The 16,578-nt window shown below is 51.3% G+C and overlaps 2 protein-coding genes across 10 annotated transcripts in view; one reads left to right on the top strand and one right to left on the bottom strand.

The window, feature by feature from the left end:
* KCNJ5 (potassium inwardly rectifying channel subfamily J member 5) overlaps window positions 1-10,228 on the top strand; it is an 81,625-nt gene extending 71,397 nt beyond the window's left edge. Inside the window, exon 3 of the mRNA XM_048328571.1 lies at window positions 10,092-10,228. Within this exon, the coding sequence (XP_048184528.1) occupies window positions 10,092-10,114 (23 nt within the window). The 3' untranslated portion in view covers window positions 10,115-10,228. The remainder of the gene's footprint in view (window positions 1-10,091) is intronic.
* Window positions 1-16,578, bottom strand: part of ARHGAP32 (Rho GTPase activating protein 32) — a 239,498-nt gene that overhangs the window by 6,615 nt on the left and 216,305 nt on the right. For all 9 annotated transcript variants that reach the window (XM_048328557.1, XM_048328558.1, XM_048328554.1 and 6 more), the window contains 10 exons: window positions 16,258-16,360; window positions 13,251-13,395; window positions 12,540-12,622; window positions 10,224-10,331; window positions 8,835-8,980; window positions 5,756-5,957; window positions 4,831-4,976; window positions 3,838-3,912; window positions 2,432-3,283; window positions 922-1,796 (listed from right to left, as the gene is read on the bottom strand). In XM_048328557.1, the coding sequence (XP_048184514.1) occupies window positions 922-1,796; window positions 2,432-3,283; window positions 3,838-3,912; window positions 4,831-4,976; window positions 5,756-5,957; window positions 8,835-8,980; window positions 10,224-10,331; window positions 12,540-12,622; window positions 13,251-13,395; window positions 16,258-16,360 (2,735 nt within the window). The remainder of the gene's footprint in view (window positions 1-921; window positions 1,797-2,431; window positions 3,284-3,837; window positions 3,913-4,830; window positions 4,977-5,755; window positions 5,958-8,834; window positions 8,981-10,223; window positions 10,332-12,539; window positions 12,623-13,250; window positions 13,396-16,257; window positions 16,361-16,578) is intronic.

The raw sequence follows: 16,578 nt of genomic DNA, 5'->3' as shown, positions 1-16,578 counted from the left end.
GCATGGTGCCACTGGCAGATTTGGGGATCCATCACAACTGCTGTGTTCTGCAAATGCCAAACCAGAGGAAGGGGAGGAGGTGGCTGTCTCTTCACACAGTGCCCTCAGTGTTCTGTTAGGTGGTCTGCTTTTAAATGTATGATGTTAATGAAAACATTCCTGGATTTAACCTGCTCAGGGCCCTGGTGAGCACATCAAGGAGTGCAATAGAGCAGAAATTCCTGCCTTAAATGTGGCTGCGGGGCTTAGGATGGGCTGCAGCCAGGCATGGGCTGGGGGGTTTGGATTTCTGACAGAACACTTCCATGTTTCAATCCTGCACAAGGAATCTGACCTGCTTTGTTTAACCCAATCACAGAATCATTTAGGTTGGAAAAGACCTCTGAGACCGTCGAGTCCAACCTGAGACTGATCCCCACCTTGTCACCAGCCCAGAGCACTGAATGCCATGTCCAGTTGTTCCTTGGACACTTCCAGGGACGGGGACTCCACCAGTTCCCTGGGCAGCCCCTTCCAGCACCTAACCACCCTTTCTGTGAAGAAATTTTTCCTATTGTCCAACCCGAACCCCCCTCAGCGCAGGTTAAGACTGTTCTTCTCATCCTGTCACTGACTGGACAAGACCCTAATCAGGATGCTGGAAGAGGACCTTGTCAGAGGATCCAAGAATTCTTGTTTCTGAGCACTCTGAACCATCATTCCTTCTGTCAGCTGCCTCTGCAGATACTTTTTTCCTTAAAACCAAGGAGAGTGGGTATACTGGGATGTTCCCTTGAGAAAGCAGCACAGGATTTCCCGCAAGGCTGTGTTATACCCACATCACTCCTGCTGTCCTGCGAATCCCCCCGTTGCCATTTGGATTTGGACCGACTTTCCCAGTGCTCAGCACTCCAGAGGAGCTGTGCAGGGAGCAGCACGTACCTGCCCGGAGCCGCTGGGTGCTTTGGCCGCTGGCACCTGTCCCACGGCTGCCTGGTGCTCCTGTCTCTGTGCCGGGGCCGTGGCCGCGCGCGGCGCGGGCGGGACGGTGACATCCGCCGGGGGAGCAGCCCCGGGCGGGGCGTGGGGCTCAGCGGCCGTGCTGGGGAGGGTGCTCAGGTACGGCACCACGGCCGGGGCGCCCTTGTCCCCGGCAGGAGCCACGGATGGAGACTGCAGCTTGTCCTCGGCCGTGCAGGGAGCGTGCAGCTTGTCCCCAAGCAGGCCCGTGCGCAGGTGGGGCTGCTCCACAGCCAGCTCCGCGGCAGGCGGCTCCCGCTCGGGCAGCGCCCCTGGGCCGTGCGGGGCCGCGGGCTCCCAGTCCCCGCCGTGGGCCGGGAAAGGCTCCTTGTCCCCCGCTCTGCCGGGGTGGAAGCTGCACTGCTCCTGCTCCGCATCCCTGCTGCCAGGCGTGTCCCCGGGCACGCCCGCGTGGAGAGGCGGGGGCTCCTGGCCTCCAGGTGCGCCGGGAGGGTGGTTCTGCTCCCCGGCCGTGCCTTGGCAGTCCTGCTCTAAAGGTGCCCCGGGCTGGAAGTGCAGGCGGTTCTCGGGCAGAGCAGTGAACAGGTGGAGCTTGTCGGGAGCACCCGCAGAAAGATGGAGCTTTTCTAGAGCTGTGCCAGCTTCAGCCTCTCCATAATTTGTGCTTTCAGCATGAGCATCTCCTGGCCTTTTGTGGGACTGGGCGGATGCTTGCTGTGCGGACTCGGCTAACGCTAGGGCCAGCATGCGCGCTGCGTTTTTCGGAGGAGGAGGAGGGATAAGAGACACAGAACTGACGGGAACAGGATCCTGGGGGGAGTCGAGGGCAACTGCTCCTAATGGGGGGAAAATTGAGAGAGAGAGTGATTTTATGTTACCCAATAAGGAGAGTGACCTTAAGACTATTATAAAAAAATAGATGCTCTCCACACTTTCACAGTGGAAGTTCCTTCTGATGTGAAACACTTGTGTCTCACAGGCAAACGCTGCTCGACAGCACAGCAGTTCATCACAAAGAGGAAAAAACCCAAGAGATTGTCTAAATCCTCTTGCATTTCTAGAGAGGTAGGAAGGAGGTAGCAGAGAATGAGATACCCTTACACAATTTTGATCATAAGGTTTTAGGCGGAAAGGTCCCTTCTTCGAGTGTTGGCAGATTTTTAATTTAAAAAAGGAAAGTCTTAGATGGTCTACTGGCTGAAATGATTGAGAAGGACATGCTAGAGATTTTCACGCATGACAGGATGGGAAAAAAAAAGCGGAATATAAAGCATTATGGAAATTATCTGAGATTTGTGTGATGTAGGGAGAAGGCAGAGGTTAAGACCTTACTGATCTGCACAGCCCTGCAAGACACTCGTGACCAGAACTGACGGGAAATCCCCTCTCCTAAAGGCACGCAGAGGAGGACGGTTCTGAGAGCAGCTCCCCTTTGGAACTTAAAGAAAGAATGGAGGAAAATGCACTGTACCTGGCTGTGTGTGTCCACCGGGTACAGTCTTATTCTGACTGCTTGGCATGGCTCTCTCCCCTTCTTCTGGCAACTCTGCTTTGCAAGCAGCCACTAGCTGGGGATGCTGCAGCTCTTGGTGGGCTCCTTCCCCTGCTCCTGTTTCACTGTTTTTCAGGGGCAAGGACATCTGGGTTGGGGACCTGTTTGTGATCTCAGTGATGCCAATCCCTTTGCTCCAGCTGGAAGCAGAGGAGTTCCTGGATGTGGTGGGCACTCCTCCCAGGGCCTCTGGCACACGGCTGGGCAGCACAAAGGAGGTGGGTTCTGTGGTCAGTGGTGGAGATTTGATGGGCTTTCGGGCTGTCTTGGGTGAGAAGCTGAGGGGTTTGCAGGCCTGCTCTTCCGTGGGGCTCAGGTCCAGCGTAAAGAAGGGACTCATCTTCTCCTGGAAAGGGGACACTGGCTCAGAGCTCGTGGCACTGCCCGGGGTCTGGGACTGGCTGCCTGATTCTAAATCCTTCTTGAGCAGGCTTGGCTTCTCCTTATTGATGTCGACAGACTCCAGCAGGGAGGTGCTGCTGTCCAGGCACTCGGACTCCGCCTGGGGGGGGCTGCACTGGAAGGACATAGGGTCAAAGTCCAGGCTGGCGACACCGATGTCCGGCGGGCTCAGGTCCACGTCCTCCGAGGAGCGGGGAGAGATGAGGGCAGGGACGTGGATGAGCCCCTCGTCCCCGTCGCTGTCGTCGTGGGGGAGGTTGTCATAGGAGTTGCAGCGGTTCATGTTCCCCAGGAGCTCCCCGTTGAAGGAGGCAGACAGGGCATCACTGCTGGACCTGGGCCTTCGGGGCCGGAACAGTTTGGATTCACCTGGAACGAGGAGACACACATGGGTTAGTGACAGCACCTCCTGTCCAGGAGGCCAGGCCCTGTGGGCAGGGGTCAGAACAGTCCTAAGGCAGCAAGAGGTTCCCTGGTGATCTCTGCACACAAAGTAACATCGTTGGCAGTAACTGCGTATTACATTTGCTTAAACTCTTTTGCATGACTTAATCTGAAACTGTGTGCACAGGCAAAGACAGTTTAAATGTGCTGAAGCCCTTTCTCAGAGATGACTTTCCTTCACAGTGCTGTCCTATCAACCTTTAAATAGCGAGGGGAGGTGCCAAGGAATGAACATAAGCAGTGCCAGCTACACCAGAGCAAGAGGTTTGCTTTTTTTAATCTTCAAAGCAGGAGAAGCCATGAGGAGCATTTCTGTGAGACCCATCTGTGCTGGGAGCAGAAAGCTGCTTCATCAGTTAGCAAGTTCAGCTTCCCTGAAAGGGTGGAAAACCTGCCCTGTTTAATATCTGCAGCCAGAGATGACCAAGTGCCTCTCTTAATGCCCATTTCCTGGAAGTGCAGGTAGGATTCTGCCTTACCATCCACGGCATGCAGGGAGGTGAGGGACTCCTCGCTCTTGGCCGAGCGGAGCGTCCCGCTGTCTCCTCGTCCTCCTGAGGGAAGGAACCACACAGGGAAAGGATCAGTTAGGAAAGGGGTTTACATTTAGCTGGGTAACGGTGGCAGGAAAAACATAAATGCGTTTCTAGCACCAACATCACTGTCTTGAGAGTAATTTTGTTTTGAGGGTGGGTTTCTGATTCTCATTTTACCTGGAAACCATAACTGACCCAAATGGTGACTGCTGCAGGTGACAGGTTGGGAAACAAATCCCCACAAGCAAAACCCCGCCAAAAAGGGGGAAGGAAGGAACATTTACACACCCTGGTTTATGGGCACTAAACAAGTACAATTTCAGTCTCTGAGGAGACAGTCCCAAAGGGCATCATAGAGTGTGCGAGGACTGTGAGGGTAAGAATTTAAAGAGGGACCTGGGAGATGAGGAGATAAAAGTTCTCACAGGCCCACATTTTGGGATTTGTGGTGTGTTCTACTGCAAAAACACGTTGGTATTTTTTAGTTTGGAAAGAGACAGAAAATTATATATGGAAAAGGCTGAGAATTCCACGTACATATCCTGGCTGTGGCTACAAAGGCTTGTTGGCTGCCTTCTCTGGGTACTCTGGTCCAGCTTTCGGAGGGAATGTTTGTGGGAAGGTGCCTTTCCCTTGTTTCATCTTCTGACAGCAGCAAGGGGAACCAGAACTGCATTCTCATCTCATAATGAGAGTGTCAGAAGGAATTATCCTGTGATTTATTACAGCAGCACCCACATCTTGTCTTTCCAAAGCTGCTCCAAGCAAAGCATGGAGGTGCAAGCCCTGGCAGGCACCAGAGCTGCCCGAGATCCATCGGGAAAGAGCAGCTGCTGGAGGTGTCGTGCACGGCTTGGACGCTAGAAGGAGATAAAAGCCCGCTGCAAACATCCCTCTGCACTGCTGAAATGCCCGGGTTTTGGAAGGGGGCCTCACCTGCCAGGGCTATGGCTTTCATTTCCGAGGGCTCGCTGGGGTTGCGCTGCAGTTTGCGCTTGGACACGGAGGAGGATTTTCCCAGGTTGAAGAAGGAACGCCAGCTCCCCACTGGAGACTTCTTCATCTTACTGGGAGGCCTTTTCCTGGGGAGAGAAAATGGAACACATGGATGGAGGGGGAGCTGCAGCTCAATCCTGGCTGCTTGTCATCAGCACTCTCTGCTTTCTGCTCAGAAACTCCTGGTTTCTGCTTGGAAACTCCCTCTTTTCCATAGCCGAGGATGTTTTCATTCTTCCGGCACAGCCCTAAAGTCTTGCTAGGTGAATTCCCCCAGCCTCTGCAAAGCAGCTGCAGTGCAGGTGAGGAAAGGCTCCTCCTTATCCAGTCCAGCAGCCAAGGGATGGATTTTATGGAAGAAGCCCCAGCTCTCTGGGAAGCTGGACAGCCATAAAGGTGTTTGAAAGCATCTCTCACTCCTGCTGTAAAACCACCTTTGTCTCCTCCACCGCCATATTTAATTTCTAGTGTCCTCAAGCCTGTCCAACTGCTCCACTTCAAGCGAACCTGGATCTGTGACAGGCACTTAGTCCTGAGATCTGGAAAACCCCAGCATCTGCAGGTGTTCACCCTGTTTACATTTCTGTGTGTGACTGGTCCAGGCATCTCTGCATCACAGACAACAGGGATTTATACATTTAATGATACCCCTGCTGAAAACAAGGGAGTAGAGCACAAATTATTTGGCTAAACCAAGTCCACCACACCACTGATGTGAGCTAAATCCTCCCAGAGTCCACAGCAGGTGGAAAACTGGCTCCAATGCTTTACATATTTAACAAGTCTCAAGTCAATATAAGCAAATTCTTGCCATATTCAAAATAACACAGGTATGACACATGCTGGAAAGGAAACCTGTCTCTACCTTTCAGATGGGAAGTCTATGACTGTGTGGAACTTCCCCTGCAAAGCTGCTGGGCCTTCTCCCACTTCGATGTACTTGCTGTCTGCCACGATGGGAGAGTTGATCTGGGCCTGCGTCCGTGCCTGAGCCTCTTCCAGCGTGAGCAGCTTCGTGGAGGGGGAGGACACCAGCAGAGACTTGGGCCGGGACAAAGAGCTGTGCCCTGCAAGGAAAACCACAGGCAACAGGGAGAGTCAGCAAACAGCAGTGCAGAGATCAAAGCTCAGCTCTGTGTGTCTAGGGAGGTGCTGTGTTTTTCTGAACCTGTTATCCCAACCACCAAGATGTGGACAAAATGTGGTCACAATGTCACAGATACGTTGATGACTAAAAGAATAATGGCTTAGTGTATTAAAAAAAAAAAAAAGCAGAGGGAAGCAGGTAGGATGGAAACCTTTGTGACATACTTTCCTTCATGTCTATTCAAGAGCATAAAGAAAATTATGTTTTCCTTTGTATAAAACCTGGGCCATTCCCAGATTCCACTTCTCGCTGCAGCAGGAAATGCCATGTGTGACTGAAGCTGCTAAAAACCAAAGTGCACCTGGGCACAGCAAACAGAATCTGCTGTGTGCCCTGCCCGTGGCCTTTTACAGCTTGTGCCTGGTTTTGGAGATAAATGTGTAAAATTTCAAAGTAGCTGCTGCTGCCTCCTGCTGCTGACAGCTTCAGTGGAGAGGAGATTACAGGGAGCCTGTTGTAGGAGCAGCTCTCCTGTGTCTGCCACTGCCTCTTGTACAGGTGTTTCTAGGGTTATTCCCAGGTGAGTTCGGGGCTGTGGGGGAGATGTGCCAGTGCAGAACATCCTGGTTGGTCCAGTCCCACGGCTGGCCCTGGAGCAGCACAGCTCTGTGGGAAGGATGCACAGTCTGGGGGGTGTGGGAGCTGTAAATGCTGTCCTGGGTGAAGTTCAGGTCAAAACAGGTCTGGCAGCACCCCTCTCACAGGTGGGTGCAGGAGCTGTGCTCACACCCAGAGGCTCCCAGGAAGCCATTCTGGGATGCAGAATTCCTGCACTTGGTCAATATGCTGCCCAACAGCCTGACCCTTCTCCCTGCCAGGTCTGTGTCAAAGCCACTGAACGCAAATGACCAAGTCATTAAACAATTAGCTGAATTTACACGGGCCATTCTAAGCCTGGATAATCATCTGGCTGGGATTTGGGGCATGCTTATCTTCCTTCCCCTGGCAGAGTCAGCCTGCTGGGGCTGGCACTGCTCAGCCAAGCTAACCTCTGGCTTCCATGGTGTGAGGAGCCAATTCAGTTTTGCTATGGCTGTCAGAGGCATGTGGAGGAGGGGGGCACATGTGCCATGTGCAGGAGGCAACCAGAAGCAGCCTGGGCTCTGGGGGGACTCTGCCTGGCAACACCTCCCATGGGGCAGGCAGTAGGACACTGTGGAGGAGCTTCTCCAGTCAGGTCGAGAAAGGTCTCCACCCATGGATGGCACAGGAAGGTTGGACCAGACCAGTGGTTCCCTGTCAGCAGGCGGACTTTGGGAGGGGCCAGGGGGTAGAAAAACCAACTGCACTGCTGCTCGTGAGGCTCGCTGCTGTTTGCTGGTGTTTGCCAGCTGGCTCGCTCGCTCCTTTGCCCTGGCCCCAGCCTGCCTTCTGGCTCTGCTGCCCTCGCTGGCTCGCCCTCGCACCTGTCCTGCCTTCCTGTGCCACTTCACCCCATGTCCTTGCCCGGGCTGCCTGCATCCTTCCCTGCCGCGCCGATCCTGCCGTGACCCTGTCCAGGCTCCTGGTGCTCCGTCCGAGCGCCCACTCGCCGCGTGTCTGGGGCCGTCGCCCCTCGGGAGCAGCCCCAGGCAGGCAGCGAGCACGGCCCCCACCAGGGCACCCACAGCACTGCCCTGACCCGCTGGGGTAACGCCCTCTTTTTCTCTCTGTCCCCTCTCTCTCCTCTCCCCCAGTCCTTTTCCATTCTCCTTTCTTCTTTTCTGTCTCTTCCAGCCCTCTTTCGTTTGGGCAACTCCTTTTCCTTCTCTTTTTTGTTACCAATAAATGGTTCTCAGATACAACGTTTGCCTTGTTTGGCTTAATTTCCTTCCCGACCATCCATTTTTAAAACAACTCCTCGCAGTTTCGCCACAGTGGAACGCAACACATGGACTTAGAACTGCCTTACGGCAGGAGAAAAAGCTGGACTTGGATCAACTCTGCCAGCCTAAGCAGAGGTAGGGTTTGTTTAAAAGAAGGGAGCAGCAAATACAGTGGAAACCCAGCTCTGTGCAGTCCCCAGGTGGGGGCAATTGCAGTGTCTGTGCATGTTCCAGGCAAGGGCAGGTTATCAAGGCAGATGGTGCAGCCTTAATGCTGCTTAGGAGCAGGAACAGCTTGTAGCAGCCACACTGACACAGAGTAAACTTTTCTCCCGGTGCAACTCTGCTCCTTCTCGATGGAACAGGTACATGGTCTCAGTTACTCCAGGGAATTTGTAGGTTGCAAGGCTGGATGACGTTCCAGGTGCTCCAGGTTCATTCCTCATCCTAAAGCAACACCAGCCTGAGCCGTGTGGCTGCTCAGCCCTGCTCATGAGCCCACACAGGCTCTGCAGAAGGAATAACCGGTACAGGAGATGTCAAAATAGCCTTTTAAGAGCAAGATTTAAGTTCCTTAGCCTCAACATTACTGAATGCAGAGAGACTGCATTACACCAGTTCATTCCTCTTTGTGCTCTAAGGTACGGATGAGGGTAGACAGACATTGGTAAGTAATACTGAAGCAGAAGCATCAGTAAGATGGTTTTAAAAAGGAGAGGGAGCAGGGGGGACAAAGATTTAAGTGATTCCTTGCAATTTCACGGTGGCAGGACATAGAAGTAGAAGCCAAACATTCATCTCTGCACTCCTGTGGCTTCTAAGAAAGGTACAGACAGCAATTTCTAAAATCAAGCCATGTCTGGGTTCTGACATCCCAACCCAGAAACGTGTCCTCTAGGTTAAAATAAAAACATTTCAGCGTCCCAGAGGAGGCTCAGAGACCCACAAAGTGCTGCCATTCCTGCCCAAGTGAAGCAGCAGAGAGCACGCACCTGCCCCATCCCGGATGACAGAGCTGAGCTTGGAGCTGAAGAGCACATCCACGTGGTTCAGGATGAACTCCACCACCACCGACTGGATCCGCACCTCCATGAAGGCGGCCGTGCCGCTGAAGCAGGCGGACTCGATCTGCTTGGACCTGCACAAAGGGACACTGCGTGAGGGGAGAGGCTCCTGCTGCCTGAGGCCGGGGCACCTGTGGGGCTGCAGGGCCTCGGGCTCAGGCAGAAAAGGCTTCAGGACAGTTCTGGGGTTCAATCTCAGCAACGCTCACAAATGATCACTGACTGTGGGGACTTATGGCCAAACTGCAGATCCAGGTGCCAGTCTTACTCACAGGACAAGAGGAACACTGGGCTGGGAGGAAAAGGGAGTGTGGGACAGGCCTGAATTGAGGTAAATACACTGAACACCCACAGTGAAGAGCTCTTTGTTAACTCATTTCCACGGCTGGAACAGTTTAAGGCAGTGCTGTTGTACAAACCTGCTGTGGCCTCTAAGGGGATTTTCCCTTGAGCAGGGAGTGTCTCCAACTGATCCTGCTGAGTGAGTGCCCCAGGACCCACCAAAGCAATCTCAAACACAAGATCACTCCACTGCTTGTGGAAGAATTGCCAGAAAGAAGAGCCCACCTGCATAAACTGGGAGTGTCCAAGGCCAGGACAGGGCTTGGAGCAATCTGGGATAGGTGAAGGTGTCCCTGCCCATGGCAGGGGCTTTAAGGTCCCTCCCAACCCAAAACCCTTCTGGGATTCCACGATGAACTGCACACTCGGATTTCTCAGGTCGCTAACAACAGCAGTTCAGGAGTCAGTACAATAGAGGGCAGGGTGATACTCTTTTTTTGCTTTTAAAGCAAAATTTTTTAAGTTACACCATTAAAGTGCCCTATCATGCAGATTCAAAACCGATTTTAGGGGACAGATTTATCCAAGATCACTTCTGTAAGTTTCAATTCTTGCAGCCAAAAGCTGTCAAATTAGAGACTTATGCAGTGGGAAATCAGTGATGCCACTGTAGAAATTTTCCTGGATGATCAAAGACACACCAGTCTCATCTATCCAGGAGAGGAGAAATTATCCTCTAAAAGAGGGTTGAGGGAACTCTTCTTTGTCACTACTGACAGAACTGCAGGCAGTGGAACTGTGTTGTGTGAGACAGGATAATACAGGGGCTGGTTTACATCACTAGGTCAGGAACTTGCCAGTTGATCTTAAATCCTGCTTAGAATAATTTCCCATATTTTACAGGAGGAGAAGAGCACACTGGGTGAAGAAAGGAAGAGCTCTTCCCAGCTGCTGAAAGCTGGGATTTTCTGGAGTATCTGTTGTTTATAAATGTGAACATTTATCTTCTATTGAAATGGGAAAATCCCACAGTACCTGAGGAGGTTTGGAGCCCAGACGATGGCCAAGTTCTTGGTGTGCATATTTGTGATGGAGCAATAATCAGCCAGACGAGCCAAGTGTCTCATTAGGAACTCCAGTGTCCTGGAAAACAGGAGAGAGGCAAACGTTCAGCACCACTGAGCAAAGCCAGGCCGTGATCCACAGCACAAACCCAGCTCATTATTTCCTTTTGGTTTGACAGCTCCCAGAAAGGAATGTTGAACTCCTTCCCCTCAGCCCCACGGTGGACGTGGCTTCGGCAATAATGACACATGCTGGGGTGAGGGGAGTCTCTTCTGACTTGTCCAGGCTCAAGGAAAGGACAGTTCCAGAAAAAACCCCTCTGCAGGTGTGTGGCAGCCCTGAGGGGCTGCTCAGGGATGTGCAGGGAAGGATGTGGAATGCTAATCCTGGGAAGGGGGGGAGTATTGATTCAGACACCCCAGGACACTGAAAACCAGCCAGCTGTATCTGAGCCCTACTTTGGAAATTCCTGGCTGCAGGTTTCCTGTGGGTGGGTAAGACAGATAGAAGGTTAAACTTTGGAGGCTTCTGTTCACATTAAAAAATGGTGGGTTTTATATATTAAGCACTCTTGTGTTTAATACAGGCTGGGGAGGAGGGAGCAGGAGGTGGCAGTGAAAATGCTGCTCTACCCTCCTGGTGCCCCTGGCTTGTGTCTGTCTCACGGCCTGTCCTTTTTTGGGGGGGAAGTGAGATGGAGCAGGGAGGGTGTTTTGGGGCTCAAAATTCCACAAATAGACAAGACTGGAAGTGAAGAAAACAGCTATGGCTGGAAACCAAGCAGACACCTCCTGCCTGCAACTTCTCATCACTGAGTGGAAGAAAAATAAAGTGTTTTTTCCTTTTTCCAAGTAAACCCCAGGAAAGGAGAGCAGTCCCCTGTAACCTACAGATTCTACATCCAGGTGTTGTGCCCCCTCTCAGAGACTGATGAGCTGCTGGTACCAGTGCCCAGTTTAACCAGCCCCATAAAGCAAAAATCATTTCAGGGAAGAGGTGAATGGAAAAGAAGGAGATCAGTCTATTTTTCCAAGGGCCACACCCCCCTCAATTAACATCAGTGTTGCAATTAGTTACTACAAGCAGCAGCTGTTGCACCAACTAGCCAACCTTACAGAAAGAGCAAGTAGCACAGCTGTAGTTTATAACACATCAGTTAAATCCCAGTTAACTTTTACAATTAGTTATTTATACCACTCACTGCAGCATTGCAGTTGTCCAGCTAATCACCACAGATCACAGTAATTGAAATTTAAGCATTTATTAGCAGAAATGACTATAAATAGTTATGGATAGTTGTCCTCATGTGTTACACCAGACCACTTGGACCAGAATTCTAACTCATCCTGCAGATTAACATACGTTACAATAATCAATTGATGATTGTGATGAAGTATTGTAATTTAGGTAGCAACAGCCAAATACCGCCTGCATTCACCCCAAACGGGCACCTAAACCACGGGGACACATCAGGGCAACTGGCCCAGCCAATTAAAATAGTCACCAATCTGTAAATAACTTCCACCATACACTGTCATTAGCTGTTTCTACCAAGTGCAATTCACAATTACTGAATGCTACTTACCATGCATCACTAGTTATTAATATTAAAGTCTCATTAACATGTATTCTATGTAGTTATTAACGCCTATCACCAATACCAATTCGTCTGATGCCTTTTCACCACACCCTGCCATAATTTTTGTTACTAAAGACCGTTAAAATGTTGTTGTTCTTAGTCAAGACTCATTACCATACAGCATGAGTTCTTACTACCACTAATTAACTTGAATACAGTATTTTAACTGGTGATTTTTAAACACCATATTATGCTCTCTAATATATAACACTAATATAACTAATTATATCAGTTATTCTCACAGAGCATTGTTGTATTTGCTCATTACTATTGTTGCAGGGAGGGGCAATCTGGAGACAAAATACAGTTGACCAAGTTTGACTGAAGGCCTGAGCAATTTTTTGGCTATATTTCACTTTTTTTAAAGTGCTCTTAACACTGTATTGTGCCCCCCCACAATGAAACTGTTTCCTTAGTCTGACATAACGAGCTCCTCTTTCCCTCCCACACGGAGTTTCCAAGGAAGTCAACTAAGACCATGTTTAGTGTACAGTGTTTGGGAAGGAGCTAATTAAAATATAAATCAACCTTCTATAGCCATAACCATTTCAGTATGCAGAGGCACAGTGTGGCTGTCTGGAGAGGGAAACTGGAATTACAGAATTCCTCTCACAAAATGCCCACAACACCCCAAAGGCTGCACTCACCTGTAGTGGGGAGGTGGCAGCTGCTGGATCACATCATGGATCTTAACCAGCCTTTCCTCATCTGTAGCAGCAGAAACAGCATCCTGGAATGAGGCAGGAAAGGATTTAGCTGCAAATAAACCCCTAACACACCAATCTTGGCAGTGAGGTGGATTTTGTTGCTCTTCTCCCCCTTGGGCGAGGGGTCTGTCTTGGGGACAGAGCAGCACATGGATCACGTAAGGAAGGCCAAGTAACTCATGACCTGGGACATGTTAATGGCACAGAGAATTCCTGCAGAAGGCATTCAGCTCAGAGAATCACTTGCTTCTCATCCCATTCCTGGGAAATGGCAAACAAGATGGGAACTCCTGCAAAGCGTGGGAAGTGTGCCAGGTACCTTCTGCTGGGACCCCTCAAGTGGAACCAACACAGTGTGGCACAGGGGACAAAGGCACCTGTGAGTAACCTAAAGGGGACACAGAAAAGGCCCCTCAGACCCCGGGCCACTGCCAGCCCCTTCTGGAATGGCAGGATGGAATCGGGAGTGTGGGCAGCACAGTGTCAGGCTGGGAATTCTGGTGATACACCCTTCTGATGGCTCCAAACCCCAACTGACACAGAGCAGAGAGGGAAGAGAGTGGAAGGCAGGTCCAGCTTCCAGGTTTTCTCTGCTCTACCAGCTGAAGCCCCACTGAAAGGGGAAGTGCCCCACATTTGCCTCATACTTACGGAGAACTTCTCATAGAGTTGGTAGGTGAGCAGGGGGTTGGGGAGCTCACGGAAGTACAGCTTGCACAGGGAGCCCACACAGTGGATGTCCTGGATGTAAATGTCCTTGGTCAGGTCAGGAATCTGCTCGGAGTCGAACTCATGGCTGGCAATGAGAACAGAGAAATGGGTAAAGGGGTTTGAGGAGGAGGAATGACATCAAACCCAGCACAAATTACAGCAAGACTTTCCTGATTTACAGGAAAAAATAAACACTTAGTCACCAAAGCCACATGACCCACGGCTGTGGGGCAGCCAGTGGGGATTTTTTCCAAAAAAGAGACTTTTCTTTTTTCTAATAAGGCATTTTCAGCTAGTTTTACGACCAACTGGCTGCAATCCTTTTTGCTGCATCAGGGCTTTTCACAAAGTCTCCAGAGAACATCTTCCAAGACCACAAGAACAAGTTTAACTCCCAAGGGCTGTGCCTGGGATTGCCCATAGGAATGATGAAAGCTGCTGTCCCTCTGCATTTCAAAGGCCTGGAAATGGCAATGACAAAGCCATGCCAGCAGCACTGCCATCGGCAGCATATGGAAACCAGGGAGTGCAGGAATTCCTGGGGGATGAGCTGGTGAGCTGAGCCTGCCTCTGCTACAGGGAGAAGACAGCCAGGAACCACATGAAGAAAATCCCATAGCACTCCCTTGGTTTTCAGAGAGAGAAAAAACCCCAAATCACCAATGTTTATGAAATAAAAGCTGAGCTCAGAAGGCTGAGCTGGCTCACTGCTGGGAGTATGTGCTGGGAAGTGCTGTTTCCAATTAGCAGGACACTCCAGGGGGATGAGTGTGGTGAGCCAGGCCCTGGGAGCTGGAGAACCTCGGGGTCCCTGCCAGGGCCTTCAGGCTGCTCACAGCCATGGGGACTCATCCTGTCAGCACTGCAACCACAGCTGGGGCTGGCTGTGGTGGCCACGTCCCTGTCCCTGTCCTGTCCCCCACCCAAAGCTGGCAGGTTGTGCCCAGAGGGTCACACAACCCCTGAGCTCACTCTGCCCAGGGAGCAGGACGTGCCCAGGGCACCAGGCGTGTTTGTAACTGGGCCCTCCCGGGACCAGGCCAAGCTCCGTCCATCCCTGGACACAGATACTGCTCGTGGGAAGCCATTCACACCCCACACCAGGGGCAGGACAGGTCCCCACCTCCTCAGGGTGAACAGGCCATCCCTTCCTCACCCCAAGGACAGCACAGGAGGAACGGAAGGATTCAGTTTTCCAAGCCCTCAGTGTCAAGCACACACCACTGCCACAGGCACCTTCTGACTCCCCCCTCGCTCACATCTGGGACAGAAACTCAAGTTCCTGCACTTGGCTCCACAGAGAAGCTCAGGAAGGCACGAGCCCGCCCCACACAAACACACTCAGCCCTGGCTCCACCTCCCTGCCCATATCCTGCCCCACTCCACTGGCTTTTCCTGGGAATAAAGCTCACACTGGGTCAGAGTGAGCTGTTCCCCTGCAGAAGTGAATGTGGAGGGAAGAGAGGGATGCCCCACTACACTCAACCCTCCATCCCTCCACACTGGCTGTTCCCAGTGCTACATGTTACTCCTTCTGACCCAAAGGAAGATTTCATTAGGCAAAGAACACAACTCCACAGCTCTCACAAAGAGCCAGGATACAGGGATCCACACCCCAAACCAACAATGGCTCTGCTGGCCCACCTGCCAAATAAAGGCAGCTACTGCCCTACTGAAGAGCCAACCTCTGTCCCACAGAAATCCCCCACGTGGAATAAATTCTCTAACCTTCTCTCCAACCAAAAAGCCCTTTAAATCCAGGAGATCCAGTTCTTCTGTGGGAAACCTAAGCACAGTGACTCACTTGTAAGGATACTGCAGCCCTAGCTTTGAAATGCCCTGTTTATACAGCTGGGAACTGCGGCAAGACGTGTCTTACGTTCATCAAACACTCAAAATCTGTAGTGATTTACATGAACAGGGACAGCGTCAATAAGTTATGCCATGTACTCCCTTCCTTTTGTCCTTGGAACATCTCAGAAACCTGGAAAACAGGCTGTTACTGCATTCTCTGCACTGGAACAGGGAATGATGCAATTACAATTTTAGAAAACCATTTCTAAACCACCTTTGATACACAGTGAAGGAGAAAATGGTCCTGGCAACACTAAAGGGAAAAAATGGACTAGGGCAGAGATTAGAAGGATGGTCCAGCACAAGTCAAAATGGGGAATAAAGGGTATTGGGTATATATATATATATACAGGGTATATATATATATACATATATACAGTATGTAACTGAAGCAACAGCAAATGTTTTATTCAGTCACAGCTCCAGTTGGAGCCTTTGGATTCTGGATATCAAAGCCTTGGGACCAGATTTTTAAAATGGGACTTGCTCGGATGAGAAACAGGATTAATCTGAAGCAGAACAAATCCATCCATCCAAGGGTTTGAACAGTCACTGTCCCAGCTCAAACCTGCCCACTGAACTGGGGGACAGCTGGGACCAAAAAAATCCTCTGCCTACGGAAAATCCCCCCGTGCTGCCTCTGCAGGCCGCGGGCCCAGGACCAGTGCTGGAATGAGTCACGTCCACTCGGCACCCTCAGTGCTCCACAACAGAACATCCCACACCAAACGGCAGGAGGAAAACAGCCTCACAAAACAATAAAGGGTTTGCTGTGATGGGAACACAACCAGGACACACTCCTGGCCCTTCCCTGTGCAGCACAGCAGTGCCACCCCCCAGACTCAGGCACGTATCCTTTGCACATCACCAATTAACTGCGGGTAAAAGCCAGGAGCCCAAGGCAGCAGGGAGAAACATCAACTGCTCCAAAGGGCTCCCGGAGCGAGGAGGAACAGAAATGAAACATGACAGCACAGTGACACCATGAGCCTGATCCTTTACCCCGAAGGAAAGCTTCCTGCAGGATGACTCTGCCTGTGGAAGCCCAGGCTGTGCCCCTGCCCGTGCCAGGGGCTCCAAGGCAGGCCCTTACCGGAGTTTCTGGATGTTGGAGGCGATCCCGGACAGCCGGTATATCCCATCCACAATGCCGTGCTTCTCGATGAACTCAGTGCAGCTCTTGAGGACCTGGGGCACTGAACAACAACAGCTGGGGTTAGTGAAGTCCTAGTTCAGGCTGTGCTCTTGGCAGGTGCCATAAACTACTCTCAGCTGGGCCATGGCTTCAGTTCCTCCTTAGGGGAGAAAGCCTGTAGGAAATTTAACTTCAGGAGTTGGTGTGGAAACTGGTCAGAGGTGCTCCTGCTTTAACAAGAGAATGCCAGGATATGGATCAGGTCAAAAAAGGCCAATT

Source organism: Corvus hawaiiensis, chromosome 25, assembly GCF_020740725.1.
Source record: "Corvus hawaiiensis isolate bCorHaw1 chromosome 25, bCorHaw1.pri.cur, whole genome shotgun sequence".
In the NCBI taxonomy this organism is placed as follows: Eukaryota; Metazoa; Chordata; class Aves; order Passeriformes; family Corvidae; genus Corvus; species Corvus hawaiiensis.
The sequence above is the reverse complement of the archived record's forward strand: the minus strand, read 5'-3'. Positions and strand labels throughout refer to the sequence as shown.